We start from the raw sequence: 25104 nt of genomic DNA, 5'->3' as shown, positions 1-25104 counted from the left end.
TATGAGAGGCAAATCAGGACTACAGTTTAATATGCGGGTCTCTCTTATTGGGCGTACAGCTCAGCCTACCATAAGCAACAGAGTATGTGAGACTCTACTTAAAAAATAATAAATTTGGGACTCTTTCTTTGCTTCCTAAGCTTTCAGGGTGCACTCAGGTCACACTTCCAAACTTTTCTCCACAATCATGAGGTCTAGGAACTTATTTCTTTAAAAACAAAAGCAGAGATTCTCATGTAACCACAGGATTCCAGGAACTGGGCTTTAAGTAAAACCATCAACTACCATGAGATTCATGATTAAATTGAGAGGGTTGGTAACACGGCTGCAGAGGCTAAGGCCCAGATCTTGCAAGGAAAACCATGTGGGCAGACTCTGTCAGCATGTGTGGAGAGCTCAAGTCCACCTATGTTGTCCTTGCATGATCAAGGTGTCGTTATCAAACAACAAAACTATTGTACTTTCATCTGACAGTCTCACCACCGTTTTACAAAAGTCATCCAGGTCTCTCCTATGAAACCTGCATTTCCAATCTGTTAAAAACCAGTCAGTTATAACAGAGTACTTTTAAAACTGATCATAGCTAAACGGATTATCGCTGGTCTCTGGCTACTCAGAATGGCTAACGGAAATAGCTAGCACAGCGTCACATGGAGCCACGATAGCCTTGTCTACAAAAAAATACTCACTGCTTGCTAGAGTTGTTAGCAGTGGTGCAGCTTAACTGGTACTGGAACAGAGTTTAGTTACAAGTCTAGACCTGGACACATGATGTTTCTTTCTGAAAAGGACTTGAACACAATCTGTCCTTGCCTACACTTGCAGTTAAGCTGTGCTCCAACTTGGATTCAGCTGCACTCGTTACTGACACCCATTGTCAGCAATGGGTAATTTTCATAATGTAGGACAGTCTTATCAGAACCAATCTGGAGCTAGTACAGAAAGTCAATCTTAAATAAATCAAATGATAAATAATACAATTTCTGGGACTACTAGGTCTGTGGATTATTTTTTTTATTTACATTGATCAGAGCTTCTTTTCTCTCTTTGAAGTATAAGAACAATAATAGTAAAGTAACTTGAATTCATACTAATATTCTGTTATTTACTTATATAAATTGTGCTGGTTTTAAAACATCTGCTGTACCTTAACAGGACACTCAACTTGACATTTTAAAAAAATTCTCTAATTTTAAGAAATTCACATTTCTGAATTATCACCCTTTAAATACTAGAACATATGTATTTTAAATCTATTTTTAAAGTTATATAAAGATGTTCCTATTTCTCTGCTGATGTTCTGAAGAGTCTTCACAGCAAGGGAGAGTGGGTACGACCAAGAGCCCCCTTCTTGCCCCTCCATTCACATACCTGTCTGTTGGCCAGCATCTTCAGCAACAGCATCAAAGTACAACCTCCCAACTTCTAAACTACTCCAGGACCTGTACTGGAGACCCAATAAGTCAAGGACCCCTTCTTCCTTTAGTCTCCAGAGATCTGAGTAGAGAAGAGGGCGTCACAACCCCTTCCCTGGCTGCTGTTGCTCCCTAACCTGGTGCAGGGAAGACAGAGGCTCAACTGCCCCACTTCCATGCTCCAATTGCTACCAGCCACATTCAGGATCATAGGGGAGGAAGAACAAGGTGCCCAAACTCTGTTAGGGTTCCAGGCACTGAAAGGGGCTCCCACTGTCCACAGATTGCTATGAACCCCAGAACATGTGATGGGTCTCTGGGAAAAGGCCTCACTCACTCTTCTGGACCCAAACTCTGCTGCTGTTACAAGTAAACATCCTCTTGAAAGGCCTAGGAAAGAGCATGTGCTCCCTGCCACAGTCGGATGAGAGTACTGCCATCAAGCTAGTAGGTGAGATAGGACAAACAACTCACCAACAAAACTATGAAATCAGATATACAAAAAATGCCACCAAATGTACTATTTAAAAGTGAAAAAGAGAGAAACATTTTCTTTGCATTAACTTTTCAGTTATACTAATCTTAGGTTTTACTTTACCAACACTAGATCAAGTTGACTGTGTGTCCCTTTAATGTACAGTGGTGATGGTGGTAGTAGTAGTACCAGTAACAAAAAACTGAAGCCATAAAGTGTATTATGAAAGCTTTAAAATGAGATAATATATAAAAGTCTGCAGGCTATTATGTGAATATGAGTCTTTGCAGACTTCTGTTGCAGGGATGATAAAAGCACTCTTTTTTCATTAGTGCTTAATATACCAAAAGATTCTGTGCCAGTATATTAAAGCAAATGATAATGTTACAGAACAGTAAGTAAAATATGGGGGATTATCATCAGAGTAGCTAATTTACTTTTGAGATAGTTATATAATTACATTGAGACGCTGGTGCCTATAGGTAAACAGTCAAAAGAGATTAAATAACTGTCTAGTTAAAAGATTCCAGAACAGTGTACTTGTACAATATGACAAAATGTGAAGAACATTGACGCAGGTGATTTACTTACATATGAACAGACTACCCTCTACTGGTCAGTGGCTAGTATGCAAATAAGTGTTCTAGTATTAATAGAGTGAAAAGATACTGAAGACTCCCTAATACTACAGTGAGTTAACACTGAAATCCATATTGAAAGAAGGCTAGTTTGTGTAATAAAATAATGGAAACCAAGAAAGTGCCACATCAGGGATGCCATCACGCTTAATTTAATGGAGAATTAAGAGAGCCAGTTACCAAAAAATTGAATGTAATCTTTGGAGAATGGTCTCCTGATACCACACCAATGATGAAGCTTTCACTTCTCCCTTCATTGTGATTACAGTTGGGGAAAGAGGGATAAAGGGAAAAAAACCCAGAGGTCGAAATGGTTATGCCGGGGTTTTCAACTGTTCTTCCTGTATAACTGGCTAAACTGTTAAAGCACTGACTCTCAAAGGTATGAGAGATCTAGGGCACTCACTGATGGACACCAGAATACTTGGAAGGCTACATAATACCCAATGCCTTAAAGAAGATAACTTTGAAATATCCATGTGGAGCTTAAAATAAAGGGAAGCATCTCTGTTTTGCACAGAATTTGTATATGTATACCAGACCTTTCACAGAGTCACAGAAACGTAAGGGAGAAAGGACCTCAAGAGGTCATTTAGTTCATCCCCCTACACTGAGGAAGGATTAAGTATATCAAGACCATCCCTGATAGTTGTGTGTCTAGCCTGTTCTTAAAAATGTCTAATGACAGGAATTCCTCAACTTCTCCAGATAACCTGTTCCAGTGCTTATCTATCTATCATGGGGGATGGCCCTTAAGGTCAAGCATCCATCTTAACTGTGGACTCCATTAAAGAGAATGAGCAATCCCAGATCCACCTGGGGAGAGATAATTGCTTAATTAGCTGGGCGGCAATTAACTAGTTAAAGAACTATATTCATGTTATATCGGGTCGCATTATATCGGGGTAGAGGTGTATATGTCTCCCTTCATTTACAGAAAGCACGCTACGGGAAACTGAGGCAGTGACAACTGTGGTTCTACATGAGCCACCAGGGGGGCGCTCAAAGGGTGAGTGACCACCATTACATTTTCCTTATGGTTAGAAAAATTTTCTTAATATCTAACCTGAATCTCTCTTACTGCAAACTTAGCCAATTACTTCTTTTCCTAACCTTGGTGGACATGGAGAACAAGTGATCAACATCCTCTTTATATCAATCTTTCACATACTCAAAGACTGATGTCTCCTTCCTACCTTTTCTTCTCTAGATTAAACATGCCCAGTTTTTCCAACCTTTCCTTTTACAGGCAGTAATAAAAAAGGTAAACTGATCATAGCAGAAAAGGACCAAAAAATTAAAAAAAAAAACCCAGAAGAGGAAACTGTTCTAAACTAACTGTATTGACCTCTTGAAAAATCTGAACAATGGTGAAACTTCTTCTTTTATAGCATATGTGACGTTATACAACGGGTAGAAGAGGGAGCTCTCTAACCATTCAAAAAGAAATGTTCATAATAAACAATGATCTACTTTGTTTATTAAACTTATTTCATTCCAAAACGATTTGGGCCAGAGTCTCAGCTACTATACATACTGAAGTAAATGGAACTGATTTACAGGAGCTGACAATCTGGCCCTTTAACTCACTTATACAGGAAACACTTCATCCATTGTTGAAATGCAGCTACCTTTGGAGTAGAATGCAATAGCTGTTTAACAATGGAAAGAACCACCAAACAAGCAATATAATAGCCATTTGTCAGGGAAACTTAAGTTTCCTTTCACTTGCTCCCTCTTAAGTAATGAAGACCCTTCATTTAAAAAATTGTTCAAGGAAAATCATAAGCCGTTTTTCTCAGCCCAACAGTCGAAGTTCACAAGATAAAACATTCTTGCCACGAATAAACTAAGATGCATTTTATTAACGTTATTTGAATTTCTGAGTCTGGTATTGTGGGCAGTCATTTTACATGTGCTACTTGAAGAAACAAGGCAGCACGGGACAGGGCGACAGAAGTCCAATAAACTAAATGCTGCACAGGGACAAAGGTTCCACTTATGATGATTTAAATACAGTAAATGGAGCAGAAGGTGGAAAATTCTTGTTAAGTAACAAGTGAGAGGACAAAGGAAGGGGACAGAAGTGTGCTAACCAATCCTTCTTATCTAATGCTTGAGAAATCTGACTGAAGGGCAGAGCATTTCATTACATCTGAGGTAGCAAAGAATGTCAAAGCATGGTACATAGCTGCTTTCAAGAGAATACACTCCACCAGCAATGAGGGAGCGAGTGAGTGGAACACCATATAGAATTATTTTTTTCTTTTCATTTAACCAACCTTTAGCTGGTGAGAATGGTTGAGAAACAAGAGGATCAGAGCAAAGTTCCAATGGAAATTGTAGCTGCTCTTCATTGTCTGTAGAGGCTTCAACAAAGAAGAAATACACACATACATTAAACAGATATTTAACCAGAAACCCCAAATCTTGCCAATATAAATAAGCACTACAGATTTAATTTAGTAAGGACTGACTAGAACACATTTATTCAACATAAATACATAGTGATGGACTTTGAGTGCAGATAAGCAATTAGACTTTTGCTAATAAATACAGCTGCAAAACTACTTGGACAGAATCTGAATTCCACTCAATAGGGCTTGACTTAAATATGAATATTTTAGGAAAACCAACCCAACTGCTTTAGGTCTGCCTTAACTGAGTTAATGGTATCCAATAGTCGTTTTTTTTATATTTTATCTAATTAAAAATTCCTATTGATACCTGGTTCTTCTATCTATTTAGTGCTAGTGAAAGAAGTTGCATAGGCCTCAACACTTAAGTTCACTATCCACACAAGATAAATAACACAGAGGCGAAGAAAGCCCCCTCAACCCGCCAGTTAATGATTTGAACGCTTTCAAACTTAGCTTCGAAGGGCCATTTCTAGAGGTGAGAAAAGAATTCAAACCTCCAAGCTCAGTCCATTTTTGCAGAGAGGGCAGAGAGGATATCAATTGTGACCTGAACTTAACACTTCAGTGCCAGGAACCAGACTGAAATTATCAGTTTAATTCATATAGGCTATTGAACTGATCTAGATTTAAACCAGTGAACTCGAGGTCCATTGCTCTGTAGCCCATTATCAACCTCCATCATTAATAGTTTAAATAAAGTCTACCTAAATTTCTTTACAACATGCATTCTTCTTCAGTTTAGCATGTGTGCTCCTTTAGCAAGCTCATACATAAATTGCATAAATCTTCTCCACTCCCTTCAGAATGTTTTACACTTCATTGAGTTCCAAAAAGTCAGTTAGCCTAGTTTTCTAAGCATTATGAATAATGAATTTCCTAAAAGCTTGTGAAAAGATTTTGCAATTTATAAGAATAAGCACAAGCATTCCATAATAAACACGTCCTTTTTTCCAAAGCACAGTGACAGCAGAAAAATGCATGAGTAGACCACTCATTTAGAATCCATTTAAAAGTTTGTTTAAAAAACTGGAGCACGGAATAAGGCTAAGAATTTCTTTCATATAGTTGCAGGTCTGTTCACTAGAGAGAGTTCTCCAGTGAAGAAGTGTGTGGTTGAATTGATAAACTAAGAGTGATATCATCCACTACACAGTAAACATCTTTCCTATACAAATGATTATCAAGAACTGATAATTTCACCTCCCTCAAAATGCTTACCCCTTTGCAATGTTTTTTCTGTAGGGACTTTACTGGTTTGTAAAGCTTGGTTTTTGTCAAATGTTATTGCAACCGCTGTGACTGTGATCTGCAATCAAAAGATACAGTACATATTGTTAGTATAAAATCTCTCTTGTACAATCTTCCAAAAGCTTTGCCAAAATTAACATTCTATTATGGGGAAAATTTACTTCATGCACCTTATTGGGAGTAGAAATAAGTTGTTTGTTTTTTAGCAGCACTTACATTTTTATTAACTATATTCAAGGTGCTGTCTTGTGAGCAGAGATACCTATGAAATGCCATAACCCATTAATGGCAATGTTCTATATAAATAACAATGTTTAAGGCCCTTAATCATAGCAATTAGAAGCTAACAAAATGGCAGTCATTGCTAGAATGAAGAAACACAGCAGATATTATATGAAACAACCTTCCATGACAGAGATGGTCTAAGAGCTGATATTGGCTAGGATCTGTTGTCAAAAGATCCCGAACATGTTTGAGCCAAGTTTAAAAAAAAAAAAAAAAAGTGTGTGTCAACAAAACCAAAATATAATTATGACTTTGTATTTTCATCAATTCTTTGCCTTTCATCAGAGGATTGCACAGCATCTTATAAATATGAGTTAAGTCTCACTGTACTTTGTGAGGTAGGTAAGGAATATAAAGGAATTTGTTCCCTGGCCACAGAAATGAAGCCACACTCTTGTTGAAAACAGAGGAGCTGCTTAATAACTTACGCCAACAAAACACACCATGTATTAAAAGTGAAGAAATATACTGCATCCTCTTGAAACTGCAAGAAAAAATTAGGTAGCCAAAACGAAGTTATCAAATTTAGAATTTGTAAAGGATGATGAATTAAGCAGCCATATTTTTATTGTATGCGCCGTAGAGCAGCTTTAAAGGCAACTAGTCAGGACCTTCTATTTCATATTTCATTGGAAAGATGGCATTCCATCAGCACAATAACGTGCTGTGGTGCTGTTTCATATAATCAGAGGGAGATTGTGAACAACTGAATGAACAACACATCTTGTGGCACATAGTTCTTCCTTAAAGCTCCTTCAGCATACTAGTGACTCAATCTAATCTAGTTTATTTTGCAAGATCTAATGTAATCAGAAAACAAAGTGGCATTAATAACAAATGAACAAAATTAGTTACCTGAATTACTTCATCCTCTGGAAGAGCCACTGTAAAATTTACGTGACAAAGGCAGCAGGGAATCATAGATCGTAGCTTAAAATATAGACTCTGTTGAATACAATATATTATTTGTGTTATTCTAAAAAAAATGTTAATTCTATATCGGGTTTATCCTGGAAAGACAAAAGTCTATATTTCTTTTATGCAGTAAAAATAATTACCTTAATAAAACTATTATTTTCTCTTATTTGAGACTCAATTAGTGATTTCACTTGAGGTTTAAAGGTTTATGGTATGTTGTCTGCTCTGTCCAATAGCTTAATATTGTTATTTTTATAACATGCTGAGTCAAAGATTTTATTCTGATTTGATGCGTCTCAGGAGCTATTAACATCATATCCAGCGTTTTAAATATTTGTAGGACTGCTCAGGAACTAATTATAGATACAACCTAAAACAAGTCTATAATTTTGAAAGGTAAGCCTAAAGAAAATACAAAGTGTTGTTTGCAATGTAACCTAAATTCCATGTTACCTCTATTTAAATAAACACATACATCTGGAAACTAGGACTCTTACCTTAAGCAGATTCTCACAGAGATCATTAAAGTTCTTGTTAAGTGTTTGATTTGTCAGGTTAATGTTGCTTAATCTGGATACTCTTACTGAGGTGAACATCTGAAGCAGAAACATAAAAGTTTATATCTTTATCTTCCTCAATTTTAAATCTATATGTTGCAATAGTGGGAACAAAGCAATTGATTAAAGACATTAATTAGCACTAGTGGTCATGGTGAATAGAGAAAGAGGAAGAAACAAAAATGACAGTCTATGATCAGATACTGGAGGAACGTACTTGTCCTTTATGAAATTGTACAAACAAAAGGAAACTTTATAAAGAACTGTATATCAATACGTAAAATGATTAGTGACAAAGTAGTGCTGTGGAAAAAAGGGAATGTTGCATTTTTTTATTTGCCTCACATATAAGAGTGTGTGTGTGTGTATATATATATATATATATAGATAGATAGATAATCTAACATTAATATTTTGTGAGAGCATGTGAGAGACACACATAGGGCGTCTCTCTCAAAAAATACAACTTTTTTTTTTTTTTTTTTAAGCATAAGCTTAGGTATTCAACCTCATCTGGGACTGACTCTGAAAGCCAGCCAGGTTCTTACCTTGTCACTCAACAGCAAACCAGGTTCTGGGGGCCAAATCATACCCATAGTTATACCCATGCAACCCCTTTACCTTGAACGGAATTGCACAGGTATAACTAAGTGGATCTTCTAAAAACTATTCTGTTGACTATGCACAATACAGCTCACACTTTCTTGGCTGAACTGATTCTGCAATGCAATGGGAGTATAAAGCAATAAAAACTTATTTTTGTCACAACTCAGTTATATCAGTTTAAACAAAAGGAATGAATACGTTGAGTAAGGGGGTGTCATTTTTAATTCATTTATCAGAGTACAACTACTCTAAAATCTATTGCAATGTCAACAGTATATTTGTATACAAGCTTGGTTTTAAAAGGTCTTTTTGTTTTTAAAAGCTACTTTACCTGTATATCAGAAGTCCAGTTATTTATGCCAGGCATAATTTCTGTGTTACAACTGTAAAAACCTGTTAAAGAAAATATTCACAAAGTTATATAATGTGCTGTGTATGAAGTAGTGCACAGTTTGACAAAAGTTAAATTAACTTTCCACAGTACTTTTTTCAAATGTTGCTATGCATAAATTTAAAAACATACAGCAGTACTACAGTAATATACCAGCATTCTAAACATAAGGTATTTCATAATACAGAACAAAGATTAAATATATTTTCTGCAAAAACCTACATAGCAGCAAAAATGTGAAGCATTGGTGAATAAATATTCTTAAAAGTATAAAGCTTCATTACTATAATGTGTATATTATTAATCTTTTTTTCATTTGCCAAAAAATGACTCACAAAGCAAGACAGTCAGACCCAGAAGAGCATACAACCTAAAAATGGGGTATTGCACAGCAAGTCAGGATAAAGTGTTATAAAAGTTTTCTTTTCACCATTTGTTTTTTTACAGTGTAAATACTTGTAATAAAAAATAAAGTAAGCACTGTACACTTTGTATTCTGTGTTGTAATTGAAATCACTATATTTAAAAATATAGAAAAACATCCAAAATGTTTAATAAATTTCAATTGGTATTCTATTGTTTAAGAGTGTGATTAAAACTGCAATTAATCGCAATTAATTTTTTTTAGTTAATCGCGTGAGTTAACTGCGATTAATCAACAGCCCTAATTATTTAGGAGATTAAAAATCTGTCTTGCGAAATTTAATAATTACTGGGATAATCTGTTTATCACCTTGCATAATATACACACAATCCTCAATTATAACAAATGACTAGTTCTGGAAATGCTTGATTTTTTTTCACACCAGGATTCTTTTTCATAAATGTTGCCATTGTTTGACTGTTATGTAAATATGATCACAATATGGTATATTTAATAACATTTCTTGTGGCTTTCAAATAAAACTCTATATTTCATGAAAGCTATACTTAAAGGAAATTTAGAACAAGTCCTGCAACTGCATGTCAAAGTTCATACATGAGTGGATACTATGGATATCATGAATGTAAGCAAGCTGGAAGGCATGATAAAAGAAGACTATGTGCAACAACATGAAGATGACGTTTCACATCTATGAAGAATAACTGCCATTATTTTCTATAAGGATATTCTTGAAAGCTAAAAGGTGAGTATGATGTAACTAGCTGTTTGCTATTAAAATGAAGTTTATAATGGAGTTGGGGCCGTGAGTACTGAAGTTCCAGGAGGAGCAATGTATTGTTGGTTGCTGAATCCTAGAGTAAGGAAACTGGTCTTAAAGAATTATATTTTAAATATACATTTCTAGATCAACTATATCATTATTACACATGAAGAAAGAAAATTTGAACTAACGGAGATTGGTATAACAAAGAAGAAAAAAGAAAACCAATCTGAATTTTGGAAAACAAATAAGTACTGTTTCAAAGAATATAAGGAAAATACAAGTTCTTAGGCCTGGTCTACACTAGGAGTTTATGTCGAATTTAGCGCCGTTACATCGAATTAACCCTGCACCCGTCCACACCACGAGGCTATTAAGTTCGACATAGAGGTCTCTTAAATTCGACTTCTGTACTCCTCCCCAACGAGGGGAGTAGCGCTAAATTCGACATGGCCATATCGAATTAGGCTTGGTGTGGATGGAAATCGACGCTAATAGCTCCGGGAGCTATCCCACAGTGCACCACTCTGTTGACGCTCTGGACAGCAGTCCGAGCTCGGATGCTCTGACCAGCCACACAGGAAAAGCCCCGGGAAAATTTGAATTCCTTTTCCTGTCTGGGCAGTTTGAATCTCATTTCCTGTTTGGACATCGTGGCGAGCTCAGCAGCACTGGCAACGATGCAGAGCTCTCCAGCAGAGATGGCCGTGCAATCCCAGAATAGAAAGAGGGCCCCAGCATGGACTGATCGGGAAGTCTTGGATCTCATCGCTGTGTGGGGCGATGAGTCCGTGCTTTCCGAGCTGCGCTCCAAAAGACGGAACGCAAAGATCTATGAGAAGATCTCTAAAGCCATGGCAGAGAGAGGATATAGCCGGGATGCAACGCAGTGCCGCGTGAAAATCAAGGAGCTGAGACAAGGCTACCAGAAGACCAAAGAGGCAAACGGACGATCCGGATCCCAGCCCCACACATCCCGTTTCTACGAGGCACTGCATTCCATCCTAGGTGCGGCCGCCACCACTACCCCACCACTGACTGTGGACTCTGAGGATGGGATATTGTCCACGGCCGCTTCCTCGGACATGTTAGCGGACGGGGAAGATGAGGAAGGAGATGAGGAGGACGAGGCAGTCTACAGCGCTTACCAAGCTGATTTCCCCGAAAGCCAGGAGCTCTTCATCACCCTTACAGAGATCCCCTACCAACCCTCCCCAGCATGTAACCCGGACACAGATTCAGGGGAAGGATCTAGCGCACATTAGGCGGAGGAAGAAGACGACGCGAGAGGACATGTTCTCAGAACTAATGGGCTGCTCCCGAGCCCAGGCAGCACAGCAGAACCATTGGAGGGAGAATTTGTCCCAAATGCACCGGACACACATGGACCGTGAGGAGAGGTGGCTGCAGGAAGACCAGCAGGCGACTCAAACGCTGCTTGGACTTCTGAGGGAGCAAACGGACACGCTCCGGCGCCTTGTTGATGTTCTGCAGGAACGGAGGCAGGAGGACAGAGCCCCGCTGCAGTCTATCAGTAACCGCACTCCCCCGCCACCAAGTCCCATACACCCCTCGCCCAAAGTCCAAAGAAGGAGGGGCGGCAGAGTCCGTGAAAGCTCTCACTCCACCCCTGCAGACTGCTCAAGCACCAGAAGGCTGTCATTCCCCAAAATTTGAAAAGTCCTTTCCTGCCCGCCTCACCCAAGCCCCCGTCCAAGTTTCACCCCCCAGTTTCACGTGTGGTTGTTAATAAAAAATACGTTTCTGTTCATTACTGTTTCAGTCATGTTCTTTTGAGGGAGAGTCTGTCTGAAGGGGGGGAAGGGGCTTGGTAATTGGACAGGACAGTCACCTTTAGCAGGGTACAGAGGCGGGGGCAGGTCCAGCAGCAGGGCACATACACAGTGCAGTGACTAGTTACCCTGGTCAGTCTGGGAGGTGGTTTTCATGTTCTGTGCGTGGGGGGGGGGGGGGGGTGTTGCACTGTGACTTTGTTGCGGGGGAGGGCAGTTACAAATCTTATGCAGCGGTCTTTGTCCTGGATCACAGAGCCACGCAGCAGGGGATCTGTAACCCTCCTCCCCCTGCCATAAAGTCACATAGCCCCCACATACACGCAGTCCCGCTCAGGAGGGCTGGCAGGCTCCGTTGAAACAACCAGTCCGCCACTGTGAATCCTGTCATTCCTGGAGTTTAGAAGGATCATTTGCATCAGTACACTACACCCGCTCCCCACCACAGTCTGCGTCCCAGGTTTCAAACATTCCCGTGAAAACAGTAATAAAGACAACGGTGTTCATTAACAAAATAAAACTGATTTTATTTTTTTGGAAGGGGGGGGAGGGGGTCTGTAACTGGAGAGGATAGTCAACATTAACTGGGTAAAGAAACGGTCGCAGGTTCAGCTTCTCTGTACAGAAACTTAAAAGTCACTGGTTACCCTGCTCACTGTGGAACCTAGCTTTCAAAGCCTCCCGGATGCACAGCGCGTCCCGCTGGGCTCTTCTAATCGCCCGGCTGTCTGGCTGGGCGTAATCAGATGCCAGGCTATTTGCCTCAACCTCCCACCCCGCCATAAAGGTCTCCCCCTTGCTCTCACAGAGATTGTGGAGCACACAGCAAGCTGCTATAACAATGGGGATATTGGTTTCGCTGAGATCACAGCGAGTCAGTAAGCTTCTCCATCTCCCCTTGAGACGGCCAAAAGCACACTCCACCACCATTCTGCACTTGCTCAGCCGGTAGTTGAACAGTTCTTTTTCAGTGTCCAGGGCGCCAGTGTAGGGCTTCATGAGCCAGGGCATTAGCGGGTATGCTGGGTCCCCAAGGATCACTGTAGGCATCTCCACATCCCCAAGAGTTATTTTGTGGTCCGGGAAGTAAATACCTTCCTGCAGCCATCTAAACAGACCAGAGTTCCTGAAGACGCGAGCGTCATGAACCTTGCCCGGCCATCTGACGTTGATGTTTGTAAAACGTCCCCGATGGTCCACCAGTGCTTGCAGCACCATTGAAAAGTAGCCCTTTCGGTTAATGTACTGGCTGGCCTGGTGCTCCGGTCCCAGGATAGGGATGTGAGTTCCATCTATAGCCCCACCGCAGTTTGGGAATCCCATCGCGGCGAAGCCATCTATGATGACCTCCACGTTCCCCAGGGTCACTACCTTTGAGAGCAGTACCTTAATGATTGCGTTGGCTACTTGCATCACAACAACCCCCACGGTAGATTTGCCCACGCCAAACTGGTTTGCGACAGACCGGTAGCTGTCCGGCGTTACAAGCTTCCAGAGGGCTATGGCCACTCGCTTCTGGACAGTCAGGGCTGCTCGCATCCGGGTGTCATTGCGCTTCAGGGCAGGGGACAGCAACTCACAAAGTTCAAGGAAAGTCCCCTTCCGCATGCGAAAGTTTCGCAGCCACTGGGATTCATCCCAGACCTGCAGCACTATGCGGTCCCACCAGTCCGTGCTTGTTTCCCGTGCCCAGAATCGCCGTTCCACAACATCCACATGACCCATTGTCGCCGTGATGTCCTCGGCGCTGGGTCCCGTGCTTTCTGACAGGCCTGTGCTACTCTCAGACTTCAGGCCCTCACCGCGGTGCCGTAGCCTCCTCGCCTGGTTTATCTGCATCTGCCTCTGGGAAAGGTGGATGATAACCTGCGAGGCGTTGACAAGGGCCACAACTGCAGCGATGGTCGCAGCGGGCTCCATGCTCGCAGTGCTGTGGCGTCCGCGCTGTCACTGACCAGAAAAGTGCGCGAACTGATTTCCCGCCGGCGCTTTCAGGGAGGGAGGGAGGGCGGTAGTGACGGACGGATGACGACAAGTACCCAAAAGCACCCTCGACCCTTTTTTTTTTTACCCAGAAGGCATTGGCGGCTCAACCCAGAATTTCAATGGGCAGCGGGGACTGCGGGAACTGTGGGATAGCTGCCCACAGTGCACCGCTTCCAATGTCGACGCTTTCCCCGTTAGTGTGGACTCACAAAGTCGAATTACTGTCCTTAGTGTGGACACACATGTTCGACTTTGCAATATCGATTCTACATTTTCGATTTAAGAGAAATCGAACTACCCTCGTAGTGTAGACATACCCTTAGAAAAGAGACATTGAAACCAGAAAAAAAAAAAAAAAAAAAAAAACCCCACCAAGCAAACAAAAAGTTTGTTTATAAGTGAGAATCAAAAGGTAGGAATAATTTTTTCCAAAGAAGAAACGATCACAATGTTGTAGTAGGTAGCACATTATGCAATATATACATATTTAAAACAACAACAATGTTGCTAAATAATAGACATATAGACCACTAAAATCTCATATGAAGTTCTAGCATCAATTCTGCTGTTGTTGGCATCCTTTCGTATGTGAGAGACAATGGGAATTGCAGACTATGATGTAGATCAGTGGTCTCAAATCTTTTTACACACAAGATCATTTTTTGAATTTAAGTGCAACCCAGGATCTATCCCGCCCCTTGCCTGAAGCCACACCCACTCCATCCCCCCCGCCCTCCGTCACTTGCTCTCTCCCACTCTCATTCACTTGCACCGGGGCTGGGGCAGGGGGTTGAGGTTTGGGCTCTGGGCTGGGGCCGAGGGGTTCAGAGTGTGGAGGGGGCTCCGGGCTGAGCCTGGGGTAGGGGGGTTGGGGTGAAGAAGGGGGTGAGGAGTACAAGCTCTGGGAGGGAGTTTGGGTGCAGGAGGGGACTCCAGGCTGGGGCAGAGTGTTGGGGTTCAGGAGGGGGTATGGGGTGCTGGCTCTGGGAAGGGGCTCAGGGCTGGGGCTTGGGGTGCAGTAGGGGTTTGGGGTGCTGGCTCTGAGCAGGGCCTCAAGGCTGGGGTGCGGACTTCCACCGGGCAGCACTTACCTCGGGCGGTGGCGCAGCAGGGCTAAGACAGGCTTCCTGCCTGCCCCAGCCCCACGCCGCTCCCGGAAGCGGCCAACATGCCCCTGCGGGAGACGCACGTGGCTCTGCGTGCTGCTCCTGCCTGCAAGCACCGACCCCGCAGCTCCCATTGGCCACAGTTCCCCATTCCAGGCCAATGGGAGCTGCTGGGGCAGTGCTTGCAGGCAGGAGTAGCGAACAGAGATCCCTGTTCCCTCCCACCCCCCTGCCCTCAGGGGCGTGCTGGCCACTTCTGGGAGCGGCACATGGCCAGGGCAGGCAGGGAGCCTCTGCCTTAGCCCCGCCAGACTTTTAGCGGACGGAGATTGCAATCGACTGGCAGAGGCTCCAGGATCGACCAGTCGATCGCAATCTACCGGTTGGTGACCACCGATGTAGATGGTTTGCAATGTCTCATGTGACTGAATAGTCCAATCCAAGATTTGCATGTTCTTTAGCAGTTATTGCAAGTGTATGTATCTTGGTTGGGAGCAGTTAGCTTCCTATGGGCTCTTTTCTCTTCAAGCTGTAGGAGCCAGCTCCTGTCATGGACTTTGATACCCTGATGGAGATGATGGCACCACTTGTTACGATTACTTGCCAAGATTTCCCATTGCTCAGAATCAATTCCAAATTCCTTAATATCTCCCTTGCATGTGTCTTTATAGCGAAGCTTGGGGCGCCCTGTTGTTCTTGTTCCCTCTGATAGCTTCCCATATAGCATGTCACTGGGTATGCGTTCATCGGCAAACCTACTCAGATGGCCCAGCCAGTGCAGTCGTCTTTGCATGAGCAGGGCTGTGACATTTGGTAATAATGCCCTTCGAAGAACCTCTATGTTGGTGACTTTATCCTGCCATTTGGTGTTGAGTATGAGGCGTAAACAACGTAGGTGGAAACTATTTAACCTTTTCTCCTGATGTGCATAAGTTGTCCATGTTTCTTCATCATACGAGAGTGCTAAGGATGCAAGCTTGGTACACTAGCATTTTGGTCTTGATGGTAAGCTTTGAGTTGCTCCATGCTCTTTTAGTCAGTCTGCTAAAGGTGGTGACAGCCTTCCAATGCGAACATTTAGTTCTTCATCCGGCGAGAGGTTGGTGGTCACTGTAGAACCTACACAGCTGAATTTTTGGACTACTTCTAGCTGGTTTGCATTTAAGGTAATTGAATGATCTTGTGGAACCCCCTGTCCTAATACAACTGTTTTCTTGTTGCTGATGGTGAGAGCAAGTGCCTGACAGGTACTTGAAAGGCACCCCATGAGTTCTTGTAGTAGATCTTCATTGTGGGCTATGAGGGCATCAGCAGCAGCAAATAGAAGTTCCCTGATGAGCACCTTTTTGACTTTGGTCTTTGACTTAAGTCGGGACTGGTTGAAAGAGTTTCACTCCATCTTTCATGTCCTTAAACACACAGTTCAAGAGTACTGAGAAGAAGTTTTCAAAGAGTGTAGAGGCAAGAACACATCCTTGCTTCACTCTGCTTTTCATCTCAAAGCAGTCTGAAGTAGACCCATGAAACCGGACAGTTGCTCTCATGTTGTCGTGGAATGAACATATAAGAATTAACAAGTTTGGTGGGCACCCTATCTTTTCTAGTGTAGCAAATAGACCTGCTCTGCTGACTGTGTTGAATGCTTTGGTTAGGTCCACAAAGGCGATGTATAATGGTCGGTTTTGCTCTCTGCACTTTTCTTGGAGTTGACAGAGAGAAAATATCATGTCTATAGTTGATCTTCCAGCCCTGAATCCACACTGTGATTCAGGGTAGAACTGATTCGCCAGCTGTTGTAGGCACACTAAGATGACTTCTGCAAAAGCTTTTCCTGCTACACTTAGTAGCGAGATACCCCTGTAGTTGTTGCAGTCGCCCTTTTCGCCTTAATTTTTATATAAAGTGATGATGTTTGCATCATGCCTCTCTTGTGGAATCTCACCGTCTTTCAAGCATTTAAGTAGCACCTGATGAAGATATGGTAATAGGCTGTCTTTCCCACACTTGAGGATTTTCGCTGGGATGCCATCTTTTCCAGGAGCCTTGCCACTTGATAGTAAATCATTGGCCTTGCTTAGCTCTTCTACAGTGGGCTCCACATCTAGCTCTATCAGGTCAGAATTGAAAACCTGCTACCGCTATGACCATAAGCAGTGCAACCTGTACTGGTCAATGCCAAGTGCTGGGCGGCGGTTAATTAACCCAGAAACCTCAGGAAGCGCCAACGGCTTCGGGCTGATGGTGCCTGGAGGGCAGTGGAACCCTTGATGTAGGAAATGCCATCAAAAGGTGGATGAGCAAACTCACTCAGTGTTTTTGCCAATGACATCCACACAAGACAGATTGGGCCCTTCAGCTGTGGCCGACAACCAATCTTAGAGTGAAGCCCTGAAAGGCAGGCAGATGGAAGATCTTGGCACTGGCAACTCCTGCAGCATAGCTGGTTCCAAATGTATTGACTCCCGTCCTTCCTCTGGTCCAAACCAGTGAAGTCAAGAGGGGGACGCTGACACATGGGCAAAGCAGCCCCTCCTCCATATCAACTGCCCAGGCTATGGCAGCGACATCATATGGAGAGGACACTCCATCCTTGCTGGCAATATGGACTCAACACGGAAGGTGGCAGTTATGGGTTATAAGCTCTCACTTGATTGGCATAGAGGAGGGTGCCACGGGTCACTTTCAACGGTGGGAGGAATCAATTCTGCTACACTGTCAATAATTCATTTTGTGGCATCTATTGTATTCTGAAAATCTAATACTCTTGTACAGTGCTAAACTCTGATGTTTATAGATTCACAAGGACTTTAGCAAGTATTGAAGAATTTAGTCCCCCCCCCCCCCCCCCGCACAGCCAGTTTGCTATTATTTATTACACTGCTGTTTTCTAGACAAAATAAGCACAGTGGATTTGGATGAAAAACTTGATGTTGTGGATGAAATAATTAAGAAACCCATGTCTTCTTGAACTGTCTCTCCTCAACAGAAAGCGACAGTTTGGAAAGCTCCAGTGGAAGACAGAGGTAGATTTTCATATGGAGAGCACCATGGAAATGAATGCTGCCACATTGAAAGAAAAAATATAAAAGTTGTTGTTTGACAACACGCGAGATATAACAAGTAATACTGTTTAGTTTAAACAACATTCCTGGAATAAAACATAGTATCTAATGGACAGCTCATATTATATGGCCAAAGTCACTGCAGCAATATATTGACTCAATACTTCTACATCCAGTGAACCCTCTACCTATATTTCAGCCGTCCAGAATATAATAATCTGCAGATACTGAATTACTAGTGCAAAAGACACAAGATTTTTGAAACTTTTCACTCTACAAGGAAATGACTACTATGTTGAACTTCCAGTTATGATACAAAAAGATGATCAGCACACAACAGTGTATTGGGAAGCAATCTTCCTTGCCTCAAGTTACAATCAACATATTCTCAAGAGAGACAAAGCATTTGTCCTCTGTGACATTTGACCTACAATATTGCATTTCAAAGAATTTTTTTTCCAATTCTGACCTTGAATGAAATAAAACAATTCTCCATTATCCAGCATATTGTGAAAAGGACTGCCAAAAGTTTATATAACTATTAATTTTAATCACATAGCATGAGAATTTTGTTTACTCGACCTGGAGGTGGTGGAACATCCGTCAGTAAAGAATGTACATCTTCCATTGCATCTGTATCATCAATCTGAAACAAATAAAACACATTGGTAGTGTCAATAAGACAAAAATACTACAACAAGGTTGTTTCTAGATACAAAAGTCGAGTTTATTTAGATGCCTAAATAAATGACTAATTTGGGAATTGCTGGGTACTTAGCACTTTTGAAAATCAGTTAACTTATTTAGATTCCTAAATAAGGGCTTTAGCCCAAACTTAGACACCCGGTTTTGAAAAACCATACCAAAGTTTTTAAATTTCATATTTGCTTCTGAAAAAGACGAGCTGGATCAATAAAGAGGCAAACTGAACAAAATACAAAACAACTAATCAAGATTAAAAAAAAATAAAAAACAACATTCCATTTCTTCAGGTTTTAGTATAATTATCATTTGACCACCACTTTCAAGTTTAAAATTCAAGCATTTTTAATTTAGCACTTTCAGGGAAACAAAATTTATTTTTTCACTTCTCACAGTACTTCAAAGTATTTAATTCATTTAAATATATGCTCATTAAAAAGCAATTTAACTTCAGAATAAATAAGTACACTTCAAATATTAAGTTATAACATGCACCTCTTCACCTGACAGAGCACTCCAGGTTCTTCTGTTTTCTGAAGGCCATTTAGTCTAATAAAATGTTAGACGCAAAGAATTCTAGCTCCTCAGACATAGAAAAAGACAATATAATAGGAGCCTCAAAGAATAAATAAATTGTATTAATGATCACAAAAATAATGTAATTTTTGGGTTTCAACACTGAATGCTGAGGTGTAGCATACAAGCTATTTAAGGCTCCCATCAGTGATGACTGCCTGTCTTTTTTGTAGCTGAAAAAGAATCGCCCATTTGCTTTTTACTAGCATCTAGGTACTGCTCGACAAAGATGACCAAGAGGAGGATATCTTTTAGGATGTGGTTCATATGAAGACAGTAGATGTGCTAAAGAACAACAGGAGAGAGGAACAGAGGTGTGCTTCAAATTTCAATTAAGAGTTTCTATTGATACAAAAATTAATGAGCTGCTCTACAATTCAGGATACTTTAGAAATAATTAAGAGGTCCTTTATCTATTTTCCATACATTTTTCAAGATGAAAGGCAGGAGCATGAGCATCATAGACATGGATATTACCTCCAAGACAAAAGCATCCTTTTTCCCATGTGAAAGGTCCAGTTCCATAACTTCATCAGAACTTTCTGACTGAGATCTTAGCAGCCTGGAACGCTGTCTTGGTTCTGGAAAGGGAGACCCTATGATTTCCTCTGGTATCTCCTGAAAACAGTATTACAATAAAATTAATATATGTACTCCACGTCTTAAAACTATTTTGAAATTTTAACACCTTGCCATCACATAGTTCTAAGACTCAGAACATTCTGAACATCATTCTACTTAGAAATAATTTTGCCGACAATATAAATCATATTTTCTGTTTTTAATTCCATCCTGCCCTTTTATTTTAGAATTTTCTTTATCACTACTATGGATACATACAAGATTTATTTCCCTCATTTCAGTCATTCCTGCTACTTATACCAGACACAATTACTGCTTCTGGAAAGGAGTAAGAATTAGCAGCTAATTCTTAGCTCCACAGCAGCTAATTGTGGTGACTTAAAGAGAGTTGTATATACAAAAATTCTGTTTTTATACAATGTCCCTTGGTAATGACAAACAGTGAAATAAACTCATTTTTAATTATACACATATGCACACAGTGACTAAGAAATATGTCAGATCTATGAATAACAATGATAGATGAACCGCTGAAGTCTAACTATTTAAGACAAAAAACCTGTTCACAATGTACATTTTTTGTTATTTTAATTTTTTGTCCCAATCAGTTTCCCCTCAGGTTTAAGAACTGAGATGTTGCATATTCTGCATCCAACTGAGAGAGAGGAATAAAACATATCAACGCTATCCCTATCAGTGATGAGTAATGTTAACCAGATCTGGAAGTAATTGCATCCATTCCACCTCAACAGTTTTTGGATACATTGAGGATTATATGAGATGTACCATATTTACTTATTTCTGTTCTTATAAGAGGAAAGTTAAGAACAAAAAATCTGCTAAGGATCTTCTGAAGACCATCTCAATTTACTGGGGAAGGTGAAGTGATTCTGGTCTATTGAAAAAAAATATGTAGGATGTGTAATGCAGAGAGATTTACATATCTGGAATAAGGTGATTATATAAATCTCTGCTCTGATTGCCTCAGAGAGAGCTCAGGGATTTTCATATTGATAAATAACCATGCACTCAAATCAAACCTCTTCAGTTATGGATCAGTAACCATACTAGTTTAGTATGAACTGCATTTGACATGGAATTCTCCTTTTTGAGAGTTGTATAAATTTTACTTACAGGAGGGTTAATCTCATAAAGCTCCTTGTTTTTTGCTATTGTATCATTTATTTTTTTTTGCATGTGAGAAACATGCTGTTCATAGGCGCCATCATTTGGAGTCTTCCCAGCAATCTGAATACCACCAGGGGTCGGTAAAGCTGTCAGATACACACCAGTGGCAGACTTTATAAAAAATAAATAAAAAAAGTCAGTAAGAAAACAACAAAGATGTTCAAGAACAAAATATGCCCTATAAAGTTTTATTTTCAATGTTTAATTTTACTTCTACTGGTTTAAAATATTTATAGTTTTCAATACTGCCCAGGATTTTAATGTATTCACCAGTACAATTTGTATCTTTATGTCATGGACTGCTACTGTGGTAAATTAATCCATCTTTATTGTTTGTAGATTCAAAACAATACGCCTTGTAACATCTTTCTCCCCATCTGAGGGAACACTCCCTTAAGGAAAATCTTGTTCCTTGACTCAAGAGCTCATCTCAAATATGAATAGAAATCTCTACTCTTTTCTAAAGGCTTCATGTCCAAAAATTTGTGACCGGTAATCAATACAACAATAAGTGTGCTAAATATTCATTTATTCAGTTTATCCTCAACTTCAATAGGCGTTACACTGATGTAGACCTTACTATTAACTCATTTTGATTAAACAAGTTAGAAAATCAAAATTTCCCAGTATCAAGGACTTTAATTTGTCTTTACAGTCACAGATGAGTATATGAACTAGTCAGATTACTGAAGCATCTCTTTCGCTCATTATTCAAATGAAACAGAAAATGGAAGGTTTTCTGGCTTATTTCATAAGAATTTCTACAGTGTGAAAGCCAGATAGATATTTACCAGAGCCTTACAGGCTCTTTAAATAAACCAACTTAATAAAAAAAGACTGAAATCACATCAGGACTAAGTTATTTCAACTGTTTTCTTAACAAAATTCAAATTTCTGACAAAGAACATCTGTCAAGACAGTGGTCTACGAAAGGAAAATATGTTTCTCCATACACATTTTCACTTCTGAGGACAGGGAAATGAGGTTCTCACTTCACTACTATGGAGATTTGGAATTAATCTGAAGAGACAACTCGTACCACATACATACAGGTAAAATCAGTTACTATGATTTTACCATTATCTCTTTTATCCCAAGTATACATTCAGTCTGCTGAACAGATCTGGGTATTGGATGTATTTGTATAATAAACTAGCATGTACACCGTTGAAGTTACTGAAGCTGACACAAGTGAGATACAAAGGCAAGGACAACTGGGACATGGTATCGTTGCCAATGCCCAAGGCATGCTCACAGCAACAATGGCTTCAGACTCAGAATCATTACAGTGTCATTAGTGTGATTCAGTGCCTACATCTACGTAACAGTTGAAGTAAGACCGAGAAACAAAAACATCAGGGAGTTCAGTCGGTCCTAACAAACTCTTGACCCAGTGACGTGACTTATCAGTGCCATTATCATCAGACATAGAATTAATGGAAGCTTTACACAGGGCAGGCCAGCAGTTGAAGACAGACAAGGATCAGAGGAGTCAAGGTTGAACCTCAACTCGGGCCTCAATCTGTGCTTCCTGGGAGACCATACAATTCAGTGAGCTGCTGCTAAGCACTAATGGAATTTTGCACCAACCGTGCCAAGAACAGTGATGTCTAACCTTATAAAATGTTCTTCTAATTTCACAAAACCGTTTGTGCCAGTTTTGTATGATGGTGGAATTCTGGACAAATGGAGATATTTAAAAATTATAGTTTTATTAACAAGTGAGATGGTGGAAAGGAAGGAGACCACCACCTTCTCACTGGTTCCAAACACCTTGATCCAAGATCAGACATAAGCATATCAGGCATCACTGTTCTTGGCAGAGTTGGTGCAAAATTCCATTGGTGCTTAGCAGCAGCTCAGAGAGCTTTTTGGCTCTCCCACAAAGCACAGGTTGAGGCCTGAGTTGAGGTTCAACCTTGAATCCTCTGATCCTTGTTTGTTTTCGACTGCTGGCCTGGATAGCTTTGAGACTTCTATCAGCAGATATGTACTTAAAAAGGCTAGTGTTGGTGACATCTCTTGGCATCCAATGGAGTTGGCTGACTCATACACATTCAAAAACATGGTCTCTGAGGTCATCTGGGCCAACTTCTCATTGGAAGTGTCAGGATGGAGAGAGCTTGATAGCCTCTACTCAGGGCCCATCTATTCACTGAGATGTCTTGGCAGAGATAGAATTAAGCTTGGCTATCCCAACCCCACACATCACAGGCAGAGCAGAGATGCCAGTGGTGCAACATTTTATAATTAGGCCTAGAACACTTTCAACCTACTGGTCATTACTTCTCTGCCATCAGAAAGCCTCAAAAAAGGAGGGTATGGAATTAAAAACAAATACAATAAGGTGTGTGTGTGCGGAGGATATTTATAAAACATTAGTCAAAAATAAGAGTCTGGACAGCACAGAGGGTCTCCAAAATTCATTTTGGGGTGTGGTTTTTTGGGGTTTTTTTAATTGTATTTTATTTTAAACTAAACAGAAAGAAGCATCAAATTCATTCTATGAAAAACAGTACATCATAAGAACAGTTGAAAGGGTTGAGTACCTTGTAGAGTTAAGCTAATGCAACACCATAATGCAACTCCTTTAGAATTAATAGTTAGATGGAAAGTAATAGAGGCATTAGAGGCCATCAATATTACAAGCAAAGGCTGGAGTGTTGGGGGTTCCTCTTTTTTACTAGATGATAACCAAAGACTTACAAATACTCAGTGAGGGCAAATCCCATCTACCATGAACATGAATGCAGTTTAAGGAGTCAAAACAGATCTCAACAGTAACCATTAAAGGAATTTATGATTTTTCTACAGCATATTTTGGGGGAAGCCTCCTGTACTTATGATACTTTCATCTACTAATTCAGTTTCAAGAGAGTCCAACCTATTGTGTCTGGTATTCAAGGCAAGTCTATTCTGATCTGTCAACAAAAAGGTGGCGGTATCCTTCCTTTCCACCATCTCATTTGTTAATAAAACTATAATTTTTAAATATCTCCATTTGTCCAGAATTCCACCATCATACAAAACTGGCACAAATGGTTTTGTGAAATTAGAAGAACAGAATATAATAGAATGAGGAATTCTAATTTATGCATTCAAAGCAACACTTACTGCCAAGCCCATCAGCATATTTTCACCCACTGTAATCTGAATCCTCAGACCGAACAGAGCATTCATTCCTTTCAATTTAAGTTTATTCATTAGCTGGGTGTGTACTTCATATTCCATAAATGGCAACAGATTACTGATGGATGTTGCATTTGCTTCAGCTTGAGCTTTCTTTTTCAGGCGACATAACCTGTTGATGGAAATCGTCACATACGTAGAATTAGACTGTCTTACGCATGTAAGCACTTTTAACCACTGATAAACTCTGTAAGCGATCAAAAGGAAATGTGCAGGCTTTTTATATTTGACAAAACATTCAAAGTTATTTTCTGGAATTTAATTCTATTTTTTTAAAAATACCAAGTGAGCACAACATCAAATTAACCCTTTTTGACTTTTAACAAATATTTGCTGTACATCTTTACCCTTAATTTCAGTCATACTTTAATAGGAAAATACCTGTTTAAACTGAAAACTGGAAACCTTGAACAAAAGTAACTTATAAAGCAGAATAATACACGTATTTTAAATAATATTAAGAAACATCCCTTATTAAAACAGATTATAAAAACTGGAAAGCATGACTTGTCAATTCTTTTTATGAAATCATGTTTACTTCTAGTAATCAAAACATACATAAAAACGTACTCAGAAAGCAAGGAATATGCTTCACTCACTATGCCAGTGTTTTTCAACCTTTTTTAATTTGCAGACTCCTAAAAAATTTCAAATGGCAGTGAGGACCCCTTTGAAAATCTTAAACTTAGTCTGTGGACCCAACCACAGGCGTAAACCATTGTTCTATGGTAACAACAACCTTTCCCACACCCCTTAGACATAGTCTGAAGAACCTGAGGGTTCTGTGGATCACAGAAAACCACTGCACTATGCCTTTAAAAT

At 40.3% G+C, this 25104-nt stretch overlaps 1 protein-coding gene across 1 annotated transcript in view; it reads right to left on the bottom strand.

The window, feature by feature from the left end:
* The window catches only part of C2CD5 (C2 calcium dependent domain containing 5), a 112803-nt gene that overhangs the window by 10107 nt on the left and 77592 nt on the right, over positions 1 to 25104 (bottom strand). The window contains exons 16-24 of the mRNA XM_065397787.1: positions 24208 to 24394; positions 21040 to 21204; positions 19801 to 19941; positions 18628 to 18691; positions 8894 to 8955; positions 7897 to 7995; positions 7337 to 7426; positions 6167 to 6254; positions 4811 to 4897 (exon numbers count right to left, since the gene is read on the bottom strand). Coding sequence (XP_065253859.1) covers positions 4811 to 4897; positions 6167 to 6254; positions 7337 to 7426; positions 7897 to 7995; positions 8894 to 8955; positions 18628 to 18691; positions 19801 to 19941; positions 21040 to 21204; positions 24208 to 24394 — 983 coding nt within the window. The remainder of the gene's footprint in view (positions 1 to 4810; positions 4898 to 6166; positions 6255 to 7336; positions 7427 to 7896; positions 7996 to 8893; positions 8956 to 18627; positions 18692 to 19800; positions 19942 to 21039; positions 21205 to 24207; positions 24395 to 25104) is intronic.

This window comes from Emys orbicularis, chromosome 1, assembly GCF_028017835.1.
Source record: "Emys orbicularis isolate rEmyOrb1 chromosome 1, rEmyOrb1.hap1, whole genome shotgun sequence".
NCBI classification, from domain to species: domain Eukaryota; kingdom Metazoa; phylum Chordata; order Testudines; family Emydidae; genus Emys; species Emys orbicularis.
The sequence above is the reverse complement of the archived record's forward strand: the minus strand, read 5'-3'. Positions and strand labels throughout refer to the sequence as shown.